We start from the raw sequence: 25,504 nt of genomic DNA, 5'->3' as shown, positions 1-25,504 counted from the left end.
TACCTATAGATAATCGAAAAATCTCACATTATGATAAAATCCACGGAGGCAGTGTAATCAAGTGCGTAGTGTAAGGAAGTGCTGACCGCAGGCATGACCGAAGCCCTTCAACAAGGCTTCGCTCTCGCCGGCCGCCTCAAAACTACTTGCTTCAGACTTGAGTTACAAAGCTCTTTTACACCAAGTACACGGCTTATGTAGCGAGAATTACCACCTTATATCTATTGATTTTTCTTATGAGGCCCATAGAAAGAAAAAAAGTTTATTTTGTGAGTTGTGCCACACATCACTTTATACCTAAGGGTTGGTTTAGGGATATCCCGGCATCCTGGTTTAAAAAAAAACCTGCCAAGTGCGAGTCAGGCTCGCGCAATGAGCGTTACGTACTACAGTCGTATTTTTTCGACATTTTGCACGATAATTCAAAAACTATGATGCATAAAAATAAATAAAAATCTGTTTTAGAATGTACAGGTGAAGATCTTTCATATGATACCACTTGATATAGTCACTCACTTAACACAACAACAACACACACAAACAATTAAATTGTGGTCATGAACTAATAATTTATAATTTATTAGTTCATGACCACAATTTAATTTTTTTTGTGTGATATAACCCTAAATTCACGGTTTTCAGATTTTTCCCCAAATGTCAGCGGTAAGATCTACCTACCTGCCCAATTTCATGATTCTCTAGGTCAACGGGAAGTACCCTGTAGGTTTCTTGACAGACAGACAGACAGACAACAAAGTGATCCTATAAGGGTTCCGTTTTTCCTTTTGAGGTACGGAACCCTAAAAATATAAAATCGCAAATCTGTCTCAGGTTAGATACCACAAAATCAACTAAATGATAAAATACTTAGTATCTTTGTCTTTAAATTAAATAGAGTAGGTATAATACGAGGAATGTATTGAAAAAATCCTAGCTATCAAGTCAAACGAATTAACATGTGTTATCAGAATATGAGTTTATTAAAGTGCTTTTTTATATCCGACCAGATAATTAAGCAAGAGTTAAAAGCAAAATTTACGTATGCGATAAAGTACAAAAAATATCATTACTTATCATCGGAACTGTCATATATGTTAACCCCTAATTATATTAATGACTAGCTTTTATCTTTGACTTCAAATTCAAATCAGTAAATATGAATCTTATGATATGACGCATGCTTGCAATAAAAAATGGAATAAAAAGGTTGGCTAAAAACGATTCACACTCCCTACCTACATTATTCTTATTATCACAGGTTAGACATGTGACGCCCGATAAAGTGTTGGCAATCTCTCAAGTACTTTAGCTGCTACTGTATTGAGGAACTAACTATGGACCTCATAAGAAAGCTCAGAGTCTCTCAGCGGGCGATGGAGAGAGCTATGCTTAGGGTTTCTCTACGTGATCAAATCAGAAATGCCAGTGTGTTTATTTGTTGGTTTGTCCTTCAATCATGTCGCGACGCGGCAACGGATTGACGTGATTTTTTTTTCGTAAATCAGTAGATCAGTACTAATTCTTAGCATACATAAATCTAATAAATAAATTTAAAAAAATAAATAAAAAAAGAGTATTCGCATTATCTTCTTATTAATTTTATAATTTAACTAGCTTATTCCCGCGACTTTGTCCGCGTGGTCTACACAAATTTCAAATCGCTATTTTAACCACTTTAGGGATGAATTTAAAAAAAAACCTTTCTTAGCGGATGCTTACGTCATAGTAGCTATCTGTATGCCAAATTTCAGTCTGATCCGTCCAGTAGTTTGAGCTGTGCATTGATAGATCAGTCAGTCAGTCAGTAAGCTTTTCCTTTTATATATTTAGGTTTAGAGCTGTCAAACCTCGTGACTTAAGCTGCCAGTCGCGAGCCGTTTAAATAAAATTTGTAGCGTGCACTAAAATTTAGTCTTTAAATAAAATTCATGTTCCGTCCTTTTTTAGCAATATTAAAAAGAAAAATGCAGATACTCTGAATTCAGTTCAGAAGACAGAATCGGCGCCATTATGTATATTTTACATAAGTAGACACATAAACGCGCCGCTAAGGCAATTATAGTGCGTTTAAGAAGTTGGCAACTATGTCGTTCACTAAGTAGGTAAACACTACACGGGATTATAGGTATAATGCGAAGGGCATTAGCGCAGCCGAGCGAACGCGTTGCGGTTTACCACCCACGCAGAAACACTGAGCTCACTGCAGGCCCGACGAGTGCCGCGCGTCGTGCAGCAGAGTGCAGACCCCTGTATGTCACTACCACAATATGACAAAATTTTCTAATTTTCTTTATTGGGTTTATAACATTTACAAAAATCACAATTATAATCTAAATATATAAAAGGCAAAAGTGACTGACTGACTGACTGATCTATCAACGCACAGCTCAAACTACTGGACGGATCGGGCTGAAATTTGGCATGCAGATAACTATTATGACGTAGGCATCCGCTAAGAAAGGATTTTTGAAAATTCAACCCTTAAGGGGGGGAAATAGGGATTTGAAATTTCTGTAGTCCACGCGGACGAAGTCGCGAGCATAAGCTAGTCTAAATATATAAAAGGAAAAGGTGACTGACTGACTGACTGATCTATCAACGCACAGCTCAAACTACTTACTGGACGGATCGGGCTGAAATTTGGCATGCAGATAGCTATTATGACGTAGGCATCCGCTAAGAAAGGATTTTTGAAAATTCAACCCTTAAGGGGGGGAAATAGGGGTTTGAAATTTGTGTAGTCCACGCGGACGAAGTCGCGAGCATAAGCTAGTCTAATTATATAAAAGGAAAAGGTGACTGACTGACTGATCTATCAACGCACAGCTCAAACTACTGGACGGATCGGGCTGAAATTTGGCGTGCAGCTAGCTATTATGACGTAGGCATCCGCTAAGAAAGGATTTTTGAAAATTCAACCCTTAAGGGGGGGAAATAGGGGTTTGAAATTTGTGTAGTCCACGCGGACGAAGTCGCGAGCATAAGCTAGTCTAATTATATAAAAGGAAAAGGTGACTGACTGACTGATCTATCAACGCACAGCTCAAACTACTGGACGGATCGGGCTGAAATTTGGCGTGCAGCTAGCTATTATGACGTAGGCATCCGCTAAGAAAGGATTTTTGAAAATTCAACCCTTAAGGGGGGGAAATAGGGGTTTGAAATTTGTGTAGTCCACGCGGACGAAGTTGCGAGCATAAGCTAGTTTTACAAAAAACTATAGCAAAATGATTAGCTAATTATACTTCGGTAAACACAGCTACTTGCTAAGCTGTGATAGCTTAGTGGTTAGAACGCCCGCCTTCTAATCGGAGGTCGGGGGTTCGATCCCGGGCGTGAACCTCTAACTTTTCAGAGTTATGTGCGTTTTAATTAAATAAATATCACTTGCTTTGACGGTGAAGGAAAACATCGTGAGGAAACCTGCATGCCTGAAAGTTCTCCATAATGTTGAAGTCTACCAATCCGCACATGGCCAGCGTGGTAGACTATGGCCAAAACCCTTCTCACTCTGAGAGGAGACCCGTGCTCTGTAGTGAGCCGGTGATGGGTTGATCATGATGATGATCACAGCTACTTGTAACAAAATGTCTAGGCCCGATGTCACACACATGCGTCATAGGTAAGTTATAAAACGACAATTTTTCTTTGATTTTACATCACCCAATGCAAATGCAAATATAGAGTGACAAGTCATCCTACAACTTGTACTAGTAACAACACTGGCGTGGTTGACCACTCCACTTTATTCGAGTTGAAAACTATTTTTAGGGTTCCGTACCTCAAAAGGAAAAACGGAACCCTTATAGGATCACTTTGTTGTCTGTCTGTCAAGAAACCTACAGGGTACTTCCCGTTGACCTAGCATCATGAAATTTGGCAGGTAATCTTATAGCTGACATTTGGGGAAAAATCTGAAAACCGTGAATTTAGGGTTAGATCCCACAAAAAAAATTAAATTGTAGTCATGAACTAATAATTAGTATTTCCAACTTTCGAAGTGAGTGACTATATCAAGTGGGGTATCATATCAAAGGTCTTCACCTGTAAATTCTAAAACAGATTTTTATTTATTTTTATGCATCATAGTTTTTGAATTATCGTGCAAAATGTCGAAAAAATACGACTGCAGTACGGAACCCACATTGCGCGAGCCTGACTCGCACTTGGCCGGTTTTTTAGTTAGCAGTTTAGATCTACAGCGGTATTGATAAGGTTAATGGCAACTTGACGTTTTACAGTAACATTATTGCCCACTAATGATAATAATTTTCACGGTCGAACAAATGCAGTTGGCAGTTGGACCTTATTATAATAAATTAATGGCGGCGGGCCCTAATGTGCCCGGCCGCTCATAATTACACTCGATATTACAAACTGGAGGGGTGTTGAAAAAATCGCCACCTTCGTTGTTCGTAGCGTTGTAACAATTTGTAGTCAAGGTTATGTTTGTGTTGTGAGGGAAAATTTAGAATAGGTAGGTACATGTTTTATACGAATAAGTAGGTACATATCTAAGCTTCTTGATATCTATATCAAATAAATTTTAAGTCCAGTATAATATAGGTAATTAGGTACGTTACTAAATATTTTGAGAACTAGCTTGGTAATGTATACGTCTGATTTTCATTTTAAAATTTATGTTTGAAAAATGAAATTATTATTATTTCACTCAATGTAAAAAAGATTCCGACGAATTGAGAACCTTCTCCTTTTTTTGAAGTCGGTTAAAAAATGGGATAAAATTGTAAAAAATGTTTTTAAAAAGTAGAGTCTACGAAGCGTTCTATCCTAAACCTAATGTGAAAGTGGGATGTTTGGATGTTTGTTACTCAATCACGCAAAAACGGCTGAACGGATTTGGATGAAATTTGGAATGGAGATAGATTATACCCTGGATTAACACATAGGCTACTTTTTATCCCGGAAAATCATAGAGTTCCCACGGGATTTTTAAAAACCAAATTCCACGCGGACGAAATCGCGGGCATCAGCTAGTTATAATATATATTTTTTTAGTTTTAGCTATTATTCATTCATCCTTTCTACTACCTACTTCATCAAAATACATCTTATAGGTATTATTAGGTATACCTATTATAAAAATCATAATATGTAGGTTGGTCTGTCATATGACATGAGTTCTTCACAAAATAATGTAAGTTCGCGACAGGTTGAGATGGCAATCGGGGTATGAGGCGAGGAAACGCCCCGCACACCCACACGTCACTGCACTTGCCTGCTCTGGGTCAGCGCGGGGGCTGTGCAGGTGTGAGAGGCGTTCCCTCCCCGATTGCCATTTCGACCTATCGTATACCTACATCAGTACAGTATTACGCAGTAGGTATCTTGCTTCCAGTTAAAATATTAAATAAATAAATAAAGCCTTTATTACTGATATTTTCATTTAAAAATTACATAATAAATTACATAATTTAAATCTCGCACTTTAGTTCTTTCCGATCAGCGCGTCTTCTGACGCATAGGCCTCCTCCAGGTTTTTCCATAAGAGTCTGTTTTGTGCTTCTCTTGTCCATAGTGATCCCGCTGCCTGCTTTATATCGTCTACCCAGCGTTTCCTTTGTCTACCCCTTTTCCGCTTTGAGCCATCCCTAACTTCCCATTCTGTTTTAGCTTTGGTCCACTTCTTTGACTTCTCTCGAAGCATGTGTCCAGTCCATCTCCATTTAAGTATTTTAGTTTGGATGACTACATCTTCGAGTTTGGTGATTCGTCTTAAATCTACTAGTTAAAATATTACTGGAATTTAAATGAACCAGTATTTTAAGCACAAAACAATTAAATGTCTATGAAAACAACCTGATATACTTAACGTCCGTAGATACTTAACTACTTAATATCAGTGCCACTGTTCTAAGCGAGCTATTATAATAGGTTTAACGACCCACAAATTGGCTCTTAAAGTTTTTCTGGAAGGAAGGATTAAAACTGGTAATGCGTGTCAGAACACGCATAAAATAGAGTTCCGTAGTCATGTTAAATTAGCTATACGGTATACCTACCTATCCACGGAGTTACAGATAGTATACCTACAGATGTGCAACTAGTTACTGGCATGGCCCCTTCAGTCCCTCTCGCTTAAGCAGAGGTACTTACTTGTGAAATTTTATTCCTTCTATTTCACGTTTGCTTCAACTATTGTAGCATAGTAGGTATATTGCAACACACCATTGCACAACAACTTCAAAAACAATAAAACAAATCAATTATTTCTCTAAAATACTTGAGTCAACATAACCTCACTTCACGTTGTTTGTCAAGATCTCACGTACAAAGTACATCTTGACAAACAAAAAAAGTTGTTACAGTGATAAGGACAAAAAATAATCATTTAGTCACGTTCTTATAAGATCTTAACTGCATTTAGCTATCGCGCTCTATTCTAAAGGTATTTATTCTGAACACGGAGTCAAGTTAATATAGCACTCTCTCACAAAAATTCCATACAAAAACAGAGAGAGAGAGTGCTATACTAACTTCATTCCGCAGATAAATTAGTACAGGTAGTGCTCTCTCTGTTAAGTATCCATACATATTATATGATAGAGCCAAACAGAGAGCGTCAACCATTTGCCTTACTTTGTAGTTTTAGTGATTTAGTATTTTCCAAGCCCGCAATGTATAACGTGCCCAACTTGGGTCAATGCCCCAGCGACGACGCGGTATTGACTCCGAGTGACCTACTTACGCAATGTTCGTTGACCTGGGTGTTTTACTTGCAATATATCGTAAACTTTTACAAAATTATAGCATTGTTTATTTATTTTTTCGCATTTTTTTTGTGGTGTCATAAGTATCAGTATATAATCATCATTACTATCACCTGTCTTCGTTTTCACCCTGTATATAACTATTCTAAACAATTTTTCAGATATTAGAGCTTTTTTATGATGGCTGTGACACACAGACAAACAGATGGACAGAAGAGCAGATGGATTGGAAGAGACTATAGTAGGGAACCCTAACAACGATAAAATGAATGACTACAGTATACGTGTTAGATTGTCTAATGTATTTATAATCAGATCAGTATACAGAGCTGGTGGCAGTTTCAGCACAGTTCACGACAGTTTTTAGGGTTCCGTACCTCAAAAGGAAAAACGGAACCCTTATAGGATCACTTTGTTGTCTGTCTGTCTGTCAAGAAACCTACAGGGTACTTCCCGTTGACCTAGAATCATGAAATTTGGCAGGTAGGTAGATCTTATAGCTGGCATTTGGGGAAAAATCTGAAAACCATGAATTTAGGGTTAGATCACACAAAAAAATTAAATTGTGGTCATGAACTAATAATTAGTAATTAGTATTTTCAACTTTCGAAGTGAGATAACTATATCAAGTGTGGTATCGTATGAAAGGTCTTCAGCTGTACATTCTAAAACAGATTTTTATTTATTTTTATGCATCATAGTTTTTGAATTATCGTGTAAAATGTCGAAAAAATACGACTGTAGTACGGAACCCTCATTGCGCGAGCCTGACTCGCACTTGGCCAGTTTTTTTTTTATTGAACCACCAACAGAATCATACAAAAATAAATTCCTAAAAGGCCGGCAACGCATCGGCGGTTCCTCTGGTGCTGCAAATGTTCATGGGCGGCGGTAATGGGCGGGTCAGGTCACTTAACATCAGGTGACCCGCCTGCTCGTTTGCTCGCTATCTCTATTTAAAAAAAATACTAAAATTATTAAATTAGGTATTATAAAAAAATACATTATTCAAATCCTAGGTGTCAAGTTATTATATTTCACTCAATTTTTTTTTATAAAAAGAATATTAGCCATGTTAAATGACTAATACTCCCCTTTCCTCTCCATCTAAGCGTCAAGCTTGTGCTAGGAGTAGGTACGACAATAGTGCAACGGGCGGGGTTTGAACCGTTAACCTTTCGGTTTTCAGTCCACTCCTTTACCCGTTGAGCTATTGAGGCTCTTTAGGCGGCGGCTTTAGGTAGATGGCGGCTTTATTTAATTATAGGCGGTTAATTATTTATTATACGTAGTTGGGGAACTTCTTCTTCTTCTTCATTCTGGGCTGGTTTCCGCATTTAAACGTTTCCGTCTGTTGTGCGTGCTACGCCCCTCCCCGAGTTGGGCAACTTGTAACAAGTGCTGCTAGAGTGCATGTGGCAGAACAACACGAAAGCCATTTGCCACTCCAGGAAGCCCTCGGCAACCTGGGTGGTCTACTCGGCTTCTGGAGCGAGCTTGGATTGCTGGAGTGAAGACTTCGGCGCGGAAAGGCAATGGACGCACAACAGATGGAACGTTCAAGTGCGGAAACCTGCCCAGAAAGAAGAAAGAAGGAACTGTACGGGGATATATTTCTGTCACCAGCTCCCAGTCCCCAGTTACCAGGGACGAGTCTTCTGGAGCGAGCTTGGATGGCTGGAGTAAATACTCTGGGAAAGGGCATGCACACAGACGGAAACGTTTAGGTGCGGAAACCTTTCTTTCTTGTTTCCTTTCTAAACAGAAAGGAAAGAAGAAAGAAAGAATGTGCTTACGCGGGGATATATTTCTGTCACTAGCTCCCAGTCCCCAGTTACCAGGCATGAGTGGCCTAGTTCGTTGGCCGCTATATGTATGTATGTTTCTTTCCTTTCTGGTTAGAAAGGAAACAAGAAAGAAAGAATTTGCTTGCGGGGGTGTATTTCTGTCACCAGCTCCCAGTCCCCAGTTACGAGGCGTGAGTGGCCTCGTTCGTTGGCCACCGCAATAGGTACCTCGGAAAGGACATCCCACGTATCTATTAGATATGTTAAGCCGTTAATTGAATATTAAGTTACTTATGAGCGGTTGATTGATTCAAAGAATATTTAATTGATTAATAAACACTCGAATCGGTACAAGAATAAATCTGTACGATTAAGGTCACCGCCTGGGCTTGCACGTTGGAAGTACTTAGCTCAATAATAATTATGTTTATACATATTTTACTTAAGTAGGTATGTGAATATATAAAATTAATCAAGTGTTTGATTGCCCAGTAGGTATAGGTACTTAGTTGAAATAGGCGAACCTTCTGTCTGTTTGGTTTTTAGTTTCAGGTTAAAGACAAATTAATTTATTCATGCTTGAAGTTTCTCTACATGATCAAATCAGAAGCAGGGCACATAGAACAAAAAACCCTCCCCCCCCCCCCAAGTTTTAGGTCAACTGGAAGTACCCTAGATACCAGTTTTGATTTTTAGAAGCTTGATTATTTTACAGCTTCAAGGGTCCGTAGACTTTTTTTTTAGCGTTTAAAAACTATCGTGAGTGATTTCCATTATAAGTCGGTATTAATTATTAGGCTATATCTACCTACCTACTTGAGAATCAACCGCGACGCGTAGCGAGCTGAGTCCCTGTGGAAAAAGGACCCCGGATGGATTCGAAACTAGTCGGGCTTACGTCGACTAAATACATAGGTAAAGTAGGAGCCGAAACAATCTATATTTAAGTCTTTGATATTAATTTCAACTTGATACCTCCACGCGTCTCTGACAAAAATGGCCCTGACAGCCTAACAAACAGACGGACAACGCATTGATCCTTTTTACCTTTTTAGATACGGAACCCTTAAACAAATCACTTTATAACCAACCCAAAAAACATTAAATATAACAAGGAATCGGTAGCAAGGTGAACTTAAATGGTACAAAATTGCGTGCTGTTATAAAGTTTCACATTGTGGTAACATTATTCGTAACTGACACGTTGGAGTTGTGTTTTGACGGGCAATATTAAATATTGGTACTCTCAGAATAAATAACTGTAGAGAAGTTCGAGCCTCAATAGCTCAACAGGTAAAGGAGTGGACTGAAAACCGAAAGGTCGACGGTTCAAACCCCTCCCGTTGCACTATTGTCGTACCTACTCCTAGCACAAGCTTTACGCTTAGTTGGAGGGGAAAGGGGAATATTAGTCATTTAACATGGCTAATATTCTTTTTAAAAAAAAAATTAAAAAAAAAAAAAAAAAAAGAAGTTAGAGAGAGAATAAATAACTATTGTGACTCTCACTTACCAGTGAGATGAGCGCGATAGCTAAATGCATTTAAACTCTTATTTTTATTTTACCTGCAGAGGACCAATCTACAAAGCTTAACGGGTTGCGATTTGCGAAGCTGACGTGGCAATCAGAAGGAAACATAGCTCGGAAAACCGATAGACATAATGATGATGATGACGACAAGTATCAAAGCAATACGGTATATTTGACAACTAGTCAAATCAGTTACTTTTTATCAAACGTCAAAACGCGCACTTACCTAGTAGGTATGCGATATTCTATTAGGGGGCGCGTCCATCAATTACGTGAGGTGTTTTTTTTGAATTTTCTGTCCCTCCCTCCCCCCCTGGTGAGATGTCGTGAGATTTTATTCAACCCCCTCCCCCATCCCCCAATCTCACGTGTGATTTTTCAAAATTTGGGTTTCTTACGTAAACGCGTTGGGTTGTTATTGTAAAAAGAACAAAAAAATGCTTCGTGCTTTTATTTACGACTAGTTAAGACTAGATAGTAATCAATATGAAATTACTTTCTTTCGAACGAATTAGTGAATGATCTTAATCGTGTTACGATTACGCTTAAGATTAAATCTTAAGGGGACTCACTTCAGTGCTTTCTTCATACAAACGTAGGAGGGAAAATACAACAATATTCGATATTGTACGCACAAAACTAAGAATTATATCGATTTATCTCGTCTTTATCTAGGTTCACTGATATATAAAACATTGAAAAAAATATTGATTTAAAAGTTACGAGCCTCAAAAGATTCCTTTTTTTACATTAAATTTATGACAACTTTGGGCGTAAATAAATAAGATTAGGGATATGAAAATTCTAAAAAAAATTATCATTAGACATAGTTTGTTTATTCATTAGTTGAAATAACTTTACTTTGCAAACATAAATTCAGTAGTTTTTTCTCAAAAATACTTTTCCTAAACCCTTGATTTCGGTGAAAATCATCGTGCCTCTCACCTTTCTCATACAATGTCAAGTGAAAAGCAAATAGGTTCGGTCGAGCGTACTGCGTCACCTTAAGCATGTACATTGTACAATCTGGATTAAATGGACCAAAATAGTATTTTTTTTTTGTTTCATTCAAAAAAATAATTGCGTGATATTTGCCGAGACCCCCCTCTCTCCAACGTAAGATTAGATGAGATTTGACTCGACCCTCCTAAGGGGGGCCTTAAACATCTCACGTAGTTTGTGGACGCCCCCTTAAATACTGGAATGTGACGTCACATCATTATGCCGTACTTTTTAGTTTAATCGATAATTTAAAATAGTTATTACCCTTAAAACTAACAAAGGACGTCGATTTTACGTATTTAAGAAGACCCTCTATTTAATAATCACTGAGAAATAATTTATTTTTGATGTAGTCAAATACCCAATTGCCAAACTTTTATAACGGTCCAATAGCTATTGTAATTAGCCGCATGAACGACCTTCGCATAGGTGGCGATCAGATTTAATAGAGCTGCTCACAAGGCGACCTCATGAATAGATATCAATTTATTGAATTTAATTCCATTCATAGTTTCGTTGTCTCAAAGCCGTGAAGGTTATTAATTAATTATCATAGACAATATCGGGTATCAATTTAACACTCGTATTTAATGCCACAAAAACTTTATGAGGTGGTTACAGTACGCGGCAGAAAATACTGTACATCGGCCTTTAGAATGACATTTCGGGTTTGTAGAGCGTTGTCTCTGTCACTCACACCTCTACAGTGCGACAAGGCTCTCTTGGCACTTGAATGACATTGACAGGGGGCGTTGTTGGAGAACAAAGTTTAGAATATTCCAAAGAAATTGTACTTATGTATTGTAGCCATTTACGACAGCTGCAAAACCGACGAGATAAGGTAGTTAGTCATGGAGTTTATGCTTGGGCTGCTGTTTAAAATATAATTGCAAGTTTTTCTTTTATGAGATTTTAATTACACTTACAAGAACATCATACCTACAACAGTCTTACCAAAATCTTTAGGTATACCTACATAATTGTTTTAAGTGCTACAAAATTAAAATAAACGTATTTAAATTGTTATTCTTTTTGTTATATTCGTTTAGCTAAAAGTCAATTGAGATTATAGGACGTGCGTCATAATAATATCTAATTATAATGATTTGTCGAATTCGTAGATCATGCTAATTACCTACCCACTAGTTTTGATGCGGTGATAATGACACGATAAAAACTTATCAACCGACCTCAAAAAAGGAGGTTCCATATTCGATCTACCTATATGTATGTAGGTAAGTCTGTATGCACATATTATGTACCTATTTATGTATATTTTTTGGTGATTTTCTGAAACTATTGGACCAATTTCGGTGATATTTTCACTAACATAATTCTACGTAAGTACTTTTAGGAAAATTTTAAGCTGTATTTAAGCTGTACCTAAGTACTTTACTTAATTATATAGATAGTTATCGTACATAAGGATATGTAAGATTTCATATACCTACCTAGTACCTACCCAAATAGTTCAAGCTGCTTCCGATAAATCAATAAAATTTGGTAGGTACATAGGTTCGTGTGTTTAGGTTTTCAGTCCCGTGGGAACTCTTTGATTTTCCGGGATAAAAAGTAGCCTATGTCACTCTCCAGACAGATATGACATCTACCCATGCAAAAAATTACGTCGATCCATTGCTCCGTTGCGATGTGATTGAAAGACAAACCAACAAACACACTTTCGCATTTATAAAATAGGAGTATACACGCTGAAATTTTTAGTAGTTTTAGAGCCATGGCTAAGTGACGACTTTCAAGTTTCATAATACATTATGTATTTCAATAAATTTCCATGTAGAGAGAGGTATACCTAACCACTCAACTGCTCTACTTTATTTATAAAGATGGTTAGGATAGCTAACCATCTTTATAAATAAAGTAGAGTAGGTACCTACTTACCTATCAGAATTTTTCCCGCAATTAGTGATTGCATCCACATAATAATAGTTAAACAATACTAGAACACGGCGCACGATTTTTACCACGATAGCAATTAGAAAATCTACGTAATTAAGTGTTTACGTAAACAGATTACAATACGATTTCTTTAATTCTTTTAATGACTATCACTTAGGGTGACTCGAAACGAAACTTATTTTAAAAATTGGCCTGTGGTTGTTCCACAACCGCCAAATAAATTTTATCGGCTGGTCGATTCCGGATGTGTTCGATTGGCACTTTTTAATATTCCATAAAACCCTTATAGGATCACTTTGTTGTCTGTCTGTCTTGAAACCTACAGGATACTTCCCGTTGTCCTAGAATCATGAAAGGCAGGTAGGTAGGTCTTATAGCACACCTAAGGGGAAAAATCCAAAAACCGTGAATTTGTGGTTAAATCACGAAAAAATTATTCTTGTTGCAACTATGGATTTGGGTAATGGGGGGGGGGGGGGGTCGGGATTCCACCCCGATTTTGTTTATTTCAAAATCAATTTATTTAAGTAGGTATTCAAATCATGGATACAATGATGTAAGTACCTACAGATTAAATTATGTAATGGTGATAATTAGGTAAATACGTAAACTTACGAGGCTATTTTTATTGCATACAGGCTTCACCTAGACCTCACCGGATTGTAAGATTATTTTGCTGATACCTAACCTATTTGATAATGATGGAACTTCCCACCACACTAAGTATCTAACAGTGCTTGATAAGCATACAAGGAAATTATATTTATCTAATGTATCGGATAATACTGGACACTCCAACTTGGTCTCCGACTTTTGGAATTCCTATTGAGATGAAATAGCACGGAAAATTATGAATTTTCCGTTACTTTTAGAGGACTCGTTCAAGTGGATATTTGGATTTCAGAGATATTACACGGTATCTTCACTGCCATTTACATTTAGGTAGATACATAATTTCAGATACTTCGAGATAGACATACTTACCTAGTTACCAACTCTAATAATATATTTCGGTACATACAGGGTGTAACCAGAACGCTAGCAAAAACGAAGACAGATGCTAGTACCTACTGATGATTCTTGATTTTGTGATATTATGATACCACAAAAAAAACGCGTTTTTTTTTTAAATCCTAGAATTTGTAAAAGTTCACGATATATTGCAAATAGAACTTCAGACTGACGCTAGAGGTCAACGAACATTGCGTAAGTAGGCCACTTGGAGTCAACGCCGCGTCGTAAGTGGGGCATTGACCTGAGTTTTGCGCGTATACATTGCGGGATTGAAAAATACTAAATCACTAAAACTACAAAATGACGCAAATGGTTATTGGTACCTACCAATATTTGATTGTGTTTAGGTAGTATAATAATTGAATAATTTTAAAATTGTATTTGCAATACCCTGACAGGGTCCCATATGTACCTACTTATATTTAGCTTTTAGCACCCACCATCAATGAATGTAAATTTACATGAAAGCAAATAAAAATCTGAATCTGAATACGAATCTGAATCTGAATAATAAGTTTTTGCCAGCGGTCTGGTTACACCCCGTATATACCATGCTGACTCAAAACATGAACTTTTGACGTAAAAAGGAAAAGTAAAGATTCTATTCTCAAAGGTGACATAAGATGTTTGATGTATTTTATATTTCGTCCAGTAATCAAACCAGTGGCTCGACAATTTCAACATTAGTACAACAAAATCAAACTGTAAATAATCCCCATCGAAAAAAAACTCTAATCACAAAGGTCTTAAGACGAAACCTTTATAATTTTAATCGAACTCAATTTCACAGCTCACATCGCCTGTCAAAAACGACACAAAGCCGCGAATAGGAGCCGTATTATGGGAGATTCAAACTGTGCCTATTTATTTCATTAATCTATTTATTGTCATAACTAAAAAGTTTTGATTTTATCACTTGGTGCGATGAAAGAATTGTCACCTCTCGCTTATCGAGATGCCAAAAGTCACGACGTTACGTATAAAGCCAAATTGTTCCTTAACTTCTAAGGTATAAAGTTTATTTCGAATTGAATCGATTCGATGGTAAACAAGGTATGCTAAGCAGCTTAGCGATGGTGCACGCTTGAGGTTGCGTCTGACGTTTCAAGTAACGAACCAGTGGCTCCGCAACGGTACAGTTCAGGGCAAAAATGTTTTGAATTGCAAAATATGCAAAAAATGCTCAAGAAATGAGTACAATTATAACACTGGAATTCATTAGTCAAGACAGGGAATTCTTTAGAGGACGGTTCAAACTACGTGTGTCATTATTCAACCTTTATGCAATGTATTAAGGTTGTGTATGACGTCATGTCGTCTGAATCTAAATATATAAAAGAAAAAGGTGACTGACTGACTGCGTTTATAGATCAGTCAGTCAGTCAGTCACCTTTTCCTTTTCTATATATATATATATTTATAAGTTGCATTAAATTAATTAGTTTTTACACTTAGATAGGTAGGTACCTATGCTGTCATTTTTTTCTGAAAATATATAATGTTACCTACTACAATACTACTAATGTACCTATATACAACAACTATCCTTGACAAATGTTACATACCTATACTAGGTTCCTACTATATACATTTGTCAAGGAAAATGATGCTATTATATAGCGGTAAAATCAAAGTACCTAATTGTTTGTTTGAAATAGGTGTTTACTAAGTACCTAATCGATTTAATTGTGCGACCGCGACTCCATTATTAACCATAGATTAATTACTTTTATTAAATGTCAGTAGGGTTTTATATTATGAACACTAATTGCTATAAACGCTGTATTTTTCACATTCTCGGCAAATGGGGTTTTTTAATTACAACGCGAGATGCTTTGTTGTATTTACAGTTTTAATTGCAGCGAGTGGAGGTTGAGTACAGTAATTGACAGGTTAAAATCATTAGTCAAGGCACATAGTCGGAAAGATTAACCAAATGTAGTTACTAGTTACACTACAATCTTTATCGTTTGTCAAGAAGTCGTTATTTAATACGATAGAGGGTTTTTCAAGTTTTAGCTAAATCATAACATGCATAGAATTATTTAAATTAGGTAATTTAGTTTGAAAAAAGAACCTAACAATTGCTTATACGCGGCAAAATAAGTAATATTAACTACTTAAGTTCAGGTCTTGATCATAAAGGCATTCTTAACTGTACATAGACTTTAACTATAAATATACTTCTTTAATAAATAAATACAAAAAACTATATTTATGACTAGCTTATTCGCGACTTCATCCGCATGGACTACACAAATTTAAAACCCCTATTTCACCCCTTTGTGGGTTGAATTTTCTTTGATGTAATAAAAATCCTTTCTTAGCGGATGCATAAGACATAATAACTATCTTCATGCCGAATTTCAGCCCGATCCGTCCAGTAGTTTGAGCTGTGCGTTGATAGATCAGTCAGTCAGTCAATCCTTTTATATAATTAGAGATTGAAAATACATAAGTAGCTACCGTATTTTAGTATTAATATTTCCAATATTTAGGTCCACCACTATTACCACGGGTATTAGGACTTGCACTAACCTTTTATAAATGTGTTTTAACTTTTCTATGTGCCTTTTCCTTGTTAACATTTGACTAAACTTGACAAAAAGTAACAGCATTACAAAATTGAGTGGGTTTTAAATTATAAAACTTTAGTACGCAACGATACCTACCTACTGCGAACTGCCGCGTTAACATTCACGAATTAGGTGAGCTATTTAAACTTTAAAAAGCGAACTTAACTTGACATTTGACAAAAAGCTGATTACGACGTCATATTTTTTCCCTCTCAACGCAGAGCCCTTTCAGGCAGGATTAATATGGCCCGTTTTATAAGGGCTTACTTATCTCGGAACCGAGTGTACGAACGGGTTTATTTATCGTGGCCATTATAAGTTTTATTATTTAATTTATTTAACGCTTCGAGTTTATCGGCTTGTCTATTAAATCGTCGGCGGGATAATGCGATTGAAACTTAAACATTCACTCAAGATATTTTGAGAGTTACTTACTTATAAATTACTAAGTAGGTAGGTAGGTATATACCTATACAGCTTTTACGCGTGGATAGTGGCAGAATAGTAATAAATTGTCGCCTTCGGATAATTTCTGTTAGTAATAATAATACGAACAAGAACAAATGAACTCAATACCTACTTATTTATTTTATTTTATTCGTTTTTTGCAATCAACAGCGATATATACAATATAATTTTATATAATAACAGACTGAAAATAAGGCAAGGATTACAAATTTTTACAGATTACTTAAATATATATTAATTATAAATTTATAACAGTACCTTTGATAATTTAAACAAGCTTTACAATAATATAATAATATGAAAATATAAAAGTCAATTAACTAGTAAAAATACCTAGTAGGTGATTCACAACATATGTATGTGTGTGTGTATGTGTGAGTGTATGTGTGTCTGTGTGTGTGTGTGTGGGTGTGTGTTTGTGTGTGGGAGAGAGAGTATGCGTGAGTGCGTGCTTGTGGGTTATGATAGTATGCGGATTTATGTACTATTATAGATACTAGTATAATTATTATCAGTTACATATTATTATTTTTCCGATGCAGTTTAATTATTTCCTTTTTTAATTGCATTTTGGACAGGTGAAAAAGGTCGAAGTCTGAGTAAATTTTATTATAGGTTCGCGCCAGGCGTAAAATTATGGAATTTTGTAATGACCTACAAAAAAATAAATATAAAACTAAACTTTTATGGTGTCTATCTGTGCTTGTCACAACCGCCTAAGGACACAAAAACAGAAAACAAAGTGATCCCACCAGGGTTCCGCTTTTGCCATGAATAGTTAATTGCAAAACGTATAATTATTTACTATATAAAAAAATTTAAGAGATGCTAAGCACGAGGCTTGTAAATTAATTTGAGATAAAGATCTTTTCTTAGTGTAGATACTATAATTAGTGCCCAGCTCGGGAAATTAAAAATTAATGAGATAGCTACGTCAAGATTACGTGGAGTTTTTTAGGATTCCGTACCTCAAAAGGAAAAACGAAACCCTTATAGAATCACTTTGTTGTCTGTCTGTCTGTATGTCGGTCTGTCAAGAAACCTACAGGGTACTTCCCGCTGACCTAGAATCATGAAATTTTTCAGGTAGGTAGGTAGGTCTTATAGCAGACATTCGGGGAAAAATCTGAAAATCGTGAATTTGTGGTTACATCACACAAAAACAATTAAATTATGGTCATGAACTAATAATAATAATTAGTGTTTTCATTTTTCGAAGTAAGATAACTATATCAAGTGGGGTATCATATGAAAGGTGCTTGTGCATTCTAAAACAGATTTTTATTTATTTTTATGCATTATAGTTTTTGAAATATCGTGCAATGTCGAAAAAATACGAGTAGTACGGAGCCCTCGTTGCGCGAGCCTGACTCGCACTTGGCCGATTTTTTTTAAAATTAATGAAAACCGTACGTTCGTTGTAAGTAGAACCACATTAAACGTAATAGGCGATAAATATTATTCCTTTTCGTTTAAGATAAAACATACCTAGATACATATCTAGACATAAAATAAAACATAAGATTAAATAAGTCTAACTTTGGTTAGACCTAAAGGAAAGTTCAGACAGACAGACAACAAAGTGATCATATAAGGGTTCCGTTTTTCCTTTCGAGGTATGGAATTCTAAAAATCATTCCATCCTAATTATCAATCCGATGCTCCGTTGCGACGTGATTGAAGGACAAACCAATAAACCAACAAACAAACAGACTTTCGCATTTATAATATAGGTATACTTACGTAGTGATGGGTAGTTTATAATATAGTTAGTGATATAGAAGGAACTAAAGTAAACTATAAAATCGTGCGTGGTGGTGGTGGCTGCTTTTTCCTGCATGTTTAGCAGTGGGAGGGCGAGCGGTGCATGTCGCATGCTGCATGTTGCACCATACAGATTCGACCTTTTTCAGCGGATTGCAGCAAATTAAGCTTTTGGTTCATTGTAAACTATAAAATCATTATAATGCAACAGATAAAATATAAAGAGTAAAGGGATGTTAGCTACTCATATTATTTGAGAAAAATGTTGCCAGAATTCTTTTTTTAAATTACATAATATATTTTCCGACCTTCGGAAGGTCAAGCGACACCGGGTGCGGACGTAACACGATCCGAAACGTTTTTGTTACAACGGTCAGAGAGCCAGCGGGTGTAACAAATTTTGTGTGACTTTTATTCACGGGTATTAGTTCTAATACGATTGATACCTACGTAGGTAGTTCGGTGATCGATTGCATGTTTTTTTTTTGTTTTGTGAGGTTCCGTGCGATACGTTAAGTCCACGGAATTTTAAATGATTGTAACAGAAATGGTAGGAATATGCTATCTAAAAATGCTATACGTGTATCCAGGTCATATTCTTTGGATTTTAGAAGTGCGCCTCGAATTGCGTATTTGCCTACATCTAAAACAAATTATATTATCATCTCAATAATTATTAAATAGACGGTCTTCCAAAATACGTAAAATCCACGTCAATTATCGATTTAATTAAAAAAGTAGGTACGTAATTATGATGTGACATTATGTCACATACCATTATTTCATAGAAACTATATTTTTTTTATTCGTTATAGGCGCACGCTTGACCACGATCACACCTGATGGGAAGTGATGATGTGGCCTAAGATGGGACGCGTTTGCCTAGAAAGTGCCTATTCACTCTTGTTTTAAAGATACCCGGATTATAATTGACAGGAAACACGCATACCTACTAAGCGCGCGTTTTGACGTTTGATAAAAAGTTACTCATTTGACTAGTTGTTAAATACCGTAATAATAAGGTAATAAGAGTAAGTAAGTATTGAGCGCAAATCAAATTAAGTACGCACTTAGTTCAATCTGAACACAAGGTAGGTATCTATAACACCGTATTGTACAAAAAAGATCTCAGCCGGGCACAATTGCGCAAATAACCACATGACAACTTCACATTGGACTTAGATTTTGCGAACATTATAAATATTGCTACCTACACTACCTACTCTGGACGCCGTTGATCGTCGAGCTAGGAGACTCATTGGAGAAGACTCTCCGTTACTGGCGTAACTTCAAAGTCTTGATCACCGCCGCAAGGTTGCCGGCTTATCAGTGTTTTATAGGATATATTTCGGAGAGTGTGCTCAGGAACTTTTCGATCTTGCCCCCCCTTTACCATTTTACCACCGAACCGCAAGACGTCGGGCGAGTTTCCATCCTTATGTCGTCGACATTTCATCTACACGCACGAAACTTTTTGCGTCATCATTCCTCATACGTATGGCTAAGGTTTGGAATACTCTTCCACGATATGTGTTTTCTACTAACTACAACCCGGGTATCTTTAAAACAAGAGTGAATAGGCATCTTCTAGGTAAACGCGTCCCATCTTAGGCCGCATCATCACTTTCCATCAGGTGTGATTGCGGTCAAGCGTTTGCCTATAATGAATAAAAAAAAAAAAAAACTTAATTTTATCATTGCAAGCACGAAGCCGGCATACCTACCTACCTAACACTCATCCCGACGGATCTAGATTTTCCTTACTGGTTTCTTAGATCAAATATTTTGAGGTGGCATGCAGTAGGTTCTACAAGCAGGTATGTCGTCACTTACATTCAAAATTTCATGCTTCGTTTTCAAAAATTAATCGCTGAAATAATTTTCCTTTCCCTACTGCTTCTCAATAATAAGATACACTTCAAGAAATAAAAGTTTAATTCTAATAATTTTTCTTTATTAATTTTAAGGCGTCATTTATAATTTATAACAGCGCTATTAAAATATAAAATCAATTTAGAGGCTGTTCTACTTAGGCATTACGTGATAAATATCGTTCAATACGAATAATATTTAATAGTTGCTCGGAAAAGTGCTATTGTTCTATGGGCACTTTTCTGTCGCCTAGTAAAGGCTGAATCAAACGACGCGCGATTGCAATGCGGTGCGACGGTCTGTACGATACGATACTGAATACAGATGTGTGTTATAAAAGGAATTATTTTACAAATCAAGGTAAGAGTGAATAGGCATCTTCTAGGCAAGCGCGTTACTACCTAGGCCTCATTCTGCTTTCCGAATTTCCAAGACTTCCTAATCATAAGTGACACAAAAATAAATTTATTTTTTGCTTTCCATAAAGCATGCGCAAAAAACAGTCAAAAGTACTTTTAATTGTCTTTTACCTTTTTTTACCAATTATCAGTAACATAGATAAGCTACAACTTTTTTCCTACTATTCACCAAAATTTCGGTTAAAACTACTTTGAACTAACGTTGTTCATTTAAAATAGTTTTGGCTAAGATAGTTTTCTTTTTTCACTTAAACGTAGTCTTGGCCGGATAAGTTTTAACTGTACAATAATATTAGGTATAAGGTATATAAGGTACCTATAAGTATGTACCTATAAGTATGATACAATTTCTAACATTTAATAAATTCATAATTAAGATAGGGGCTTATTTGGAGGACTATTCAAACGACATGTGACATATTCAACCTTTGTATTTGTACAATGCGATAAGATTGTGTATGAAACATGTTGCTGGTTCGTTCTCTAAAGAAGCCCCTATCTTGACTATAAATCTAAATATATATAAAAGGAAAAGGTGACTGACTGACTGATCTATCAACGCACAGCTCAAACTACTGGACGGATCGGGCTGAAATTTGGCACGCAGATAGCTATTATGATGAAGCCATCCGTTAAAAAGGGTTCATGAAAATTCAACCCCTAAGCGGGTAAAATAGGGGTTTGAAATTTGTGTGGTCCACGAGGACGAAGTCGCGAGCATAAGCTACTTAAGTAGTTCTGGTGTAAGAGGCGCGGTACACGCTTCCGTCGCGCATTGTATGACCCAGGCTTTAAATCTAAAATCGCGTGACCGATCAGTGACGCCGCTCCCAGTATTATCAGCAATCATACTAGTTTTGAATATCAAATAATTAGAATATTCAGCCATTAGCACTGTATGAATAACTAATAAATGTGTCTAGGCCGTTTTCTTGTTAGAAGACAAGGCAAATATTATGGCCCTTCGTTAATTACTTAGCTGCTTCAATTTAAATAGATAATAGCCATTATACTGTCCAATTAAAAAATAATATTTGCATAATTCATACTAATAAAATAAATGCCTTAATACACACTAGTTACTAATATTAAAAACCTCTTGTCTTATAGTGGTGAAAATCACTTAAAAATAAGAATCCACTAAGTTTAAAACACAGAGAATTCATCTTCAAGAGTAGGTACGCATATACGGGTAGGTATACTTAAAAGGTTTTGCATGAAACCAAAATCGTGAAATGTTGGCGGTGGACTAAAAAGTCACGTAATCAATAAAAAATAAAAAAATCCGGCCAAGTGCGAGTCAGGCTCGCGCAATGAGGGTTCCGCACTACAGTCTTATTTTTTCGACATTTTGCACGATAATTCAAAAACTATGATGCATAAAAATAAATAAAAATCTGTTTTAGAATGTACAGGTGAAGACCTTTCATATGATACCCCACTTGATATAGTCACTCACTTCGAAAGTTGAAAATACTAATTATTAGTTCATGACCACAATTTAATTTTTTTTGTGTGATCTAACCCTAAATTCACGGTTTTCAGATTTTTCCCCAAATGTCAGCTATAAGATCTACCTACCTGCCAAATTTCATGATTCTAGGTCAACGGTGAGTACCCTGTAGGTTTCTTGACAGACAGACAGACAGACAACAAAGTGATCCTATAGGGGTTCCGTTTTTCCTTTTGAGGTACGGAACCCTAAAAAAATAAAAAACGGGCGTGGGCCGACTTTTACACTAAGCAACTGCCTAAGCTTGGCGATCGGGGGTGTCCGGCTGTTAGGCGCCTAGGAGTAAATAAACGAATATACCTAGTACCTACCTAGGAAGGTACCTTAATTTATTTCATGTAGGTAGGTACATATAGGACAACTACCTAGTGTCGCTACGTCTGTGACTCTAGCGGCTCGGAATTCAAATCCTACTGAGAAGAGTTGGCAAGGAACTCAGCAATTGCTCTTTTCAAATTATAAAAAACCGGGCCAAGTGCGAGTCAGACTCGCGCACCGACGCGAGGGTTCCGTGCTCGTATTTTTTCCGACATTATACTATGAGTAGATAATAATTATGCATAAAAATAAATATAAATTCTATTGTAGAATGTACAGGTAATTTCATATTATGCCCCACTTAGTATATAGTCATCTTACTTTGAAAATTGAAAATACTAATTATTTGTTCATGAACACATTTTAATTTTTTGTGTTGTAACCATAAATTCACGGTTTTCGGATTTTTTCCTTTACTAGTGCTAAGACCTACCTACCCGCCAAATTTCATGATTCTAGGTCAACGGGAAGTACTCTATCCCTCTAACAAATAAACCTGGAATAGCGGTGGAATAGTTATACTCTGTTTTGTCTTTTGCCTTCAAATGTCAAATTACTGATGACAGAGAAAGACAAAACAGAGTATAACTATTCCACCGCTATTCCAGGTTTATTTGTTAGAGGGTAAAGGTTTTATTGTCCGGGTCATTCGTAAGAATACCAGCGTTTATCTACGACAAACCTATTAGGTACATAGGTATGTCATAAGCTCCCATACAAAACAAAAAGGAACGTCACGGACTGGGATCGGATGAGTGCGTAACCGCCGTTAATCTGTCAGAAATATTAATCAAACTAACGATTAATGATTAATTTTATTAATCGCGAACACGATTACCTACTATATCAATCGCAATTAACTTAATCACGATTAAGTTTAATCACGATTAATTTAAACTGATTAAAATCAATTAAATTAACTAACTGACTGCCCCGTTATTAGGTTATTATTTGTTTTAACTTAAAATGAAGAATGGGTGAATTAAAATAAATACCTACCTACAGAAAATCCTAATTATTAATAGGCTACTTTTTATCCCGGAAAATCAAAAAGTTCCCGCGGGATGGTAAAAAACGTAAATCCACGCGGACGAAGCCGCGGGCATCAGCTGGTGAAATAATAATAGTGACGTGAGTCTCGTTGATGTCTTTTCTTAGACTGTACTCAACTAAGTAGATAAATTGTAGGACGTTCTAATCAGAAAATGTAAAATAAAACATTTCCATCTTTATGAACACTTTTTTTTATTAACTAATTATTTAGCTGTGATTCTACTTTCCTAAATTTCAAAATATTGAGCATAGATATCATAATATTTAAAGGTCTATTTTGTCAATACATACTTAATTGATATCTAGGTAAACTTCCCTTTACTTTAACTTTGAAAGCTCACTCAATCACCTTTAAAAATATACCTACAAGCACCACCACAAAATGTGGCAGTCCTACCACCCAAATTATTTTGTAAAATTTTTGTATACATTTGCATCATCACTAACCACTAAGTGAGATTGCAGTCAAGAACTAACTTACCTATATTATGATGAAATAAAAGAAATAGCCATGGGCTGGGTATGATTTAGGTAGGTTGACAAACCTGGCGAGTCCGTAGCAGATCTATCGGAGTCGGAATCCCGATGCGCGCTGAGGTCCCGCGGCGCCGCGTCCAAGATATCCGTGATCATGAACCGGGTGCGCGGCGCGCGCGCGTCGCGCTCCTCGCGCTGCACCGTCATCGCCACGGCGCCGGGGGCCGCGCCCGCCGCCGTCGGCCCTGCCGCATCCAGCGCCCGTGCGCGCCAGCCGCCCAGCGCCACCTGCACCTCGCTCGCCCCCAGCGCGCCGCCCGAGGTCCAACACGCCCGTCACCGCAACTGACACATCACACAAACTCTTCTCGCAGCGCTTCAGCTTCGCACGACTGCACAGGCACAGTCTCTCATCGCTCGCACCCTGAACACAGGCAGCACCACCACGGCAGACCGTTCAATTTCAAATGTTTCAGAGCTTGGTCACTAACAACCGGCGAACTGTTTATATCACAACTGAATCGGTTAATTGTTCACTTTTTATCGAATTATCAAACAGAACTCGAATCCATTAGTGTATTTTTGTAGTTAGGGAAGTTCACAGATGTTTTCCGACGCGATTGAGCGAGCGCGTGGTTTGAGTAGCTTAGTACGAGGAGAGCGATCGCGCAAGCGTTCAAGCCGAGGTGTCGGCAGCGACTGAGGCGGCGGGCGGCGCGGCGGCGCGCGAGGGCGGACCGACGGTGGGCGCGCCCGGGCGGCCAACGGCGTAGCGCCGCTTGCGGGGCGTGCCGAAGCCATGTTGCTGAGAGCAGGCCTGTAATGCTCTTTTTGCCGCGGGAGAAAGCTCGCGGATTTAAGCTTTAGCTTTTATACGTGGATAAAACGCTTTTATAGCGAAATAAAGCGTTCTCGCTGCGGGATATCACGCTTTACGACGCGTTTTACTGAAAGTTGGCGACACTGTACACTCGTAATTGGTCCGCTTCGGCCAAATTGAGGCTAGCGTGTCGTAGACGGCTGTTAGTAACAGAAATACGGATGGAGTTTAACTCATTTAAA

General features: G+C 37.2%; 1 protein-coding gene across 1 annotated transcript in view; it reads right to left on the bottom strand.

Moving 5' to 3' along the window:
- LOC117997126 (homeobox protein B-H1-like) overlaps positions 1-25,122 on the bottom strand; it is a 47,748-nt gene extending 22,626 nt beyond the window's left edge. Inside the window, exon 1 of the mRNA XM_034985300.2 lies at positions 24,511-25,122. Coding sequence (XP_034841191.1) covers positions 24,511-24,649 — 139 coding nt within the window. The 5' untranslated portion in view covers positions 24,650-25,122. The remainder of the gene's footprint in view (positions 1-24,510) is intronic.
- Positions 25,123-25,504: the final 382 nt, after the last annotated feature.

Source organism: Maniola hyperantus, chromosome 4 (genome assembly GCF_902806685.2).
Source record: "Maniola hyperantus chromosome 4, iAphHyp1.2, whole genome shotgun sequence".
NCBI classification, from domain to species: domain Eukaryota; kingdom Metazoa; phylum Arthropoda; class Insecta; order Lepidoptera; family Nymphalidae; genus Maniola; species Maniola hyperantus.
Note: the sequence above shows the minus strand (reverse complement) of the source record. Positions and strands in the feature narration are given on the sequence as shown.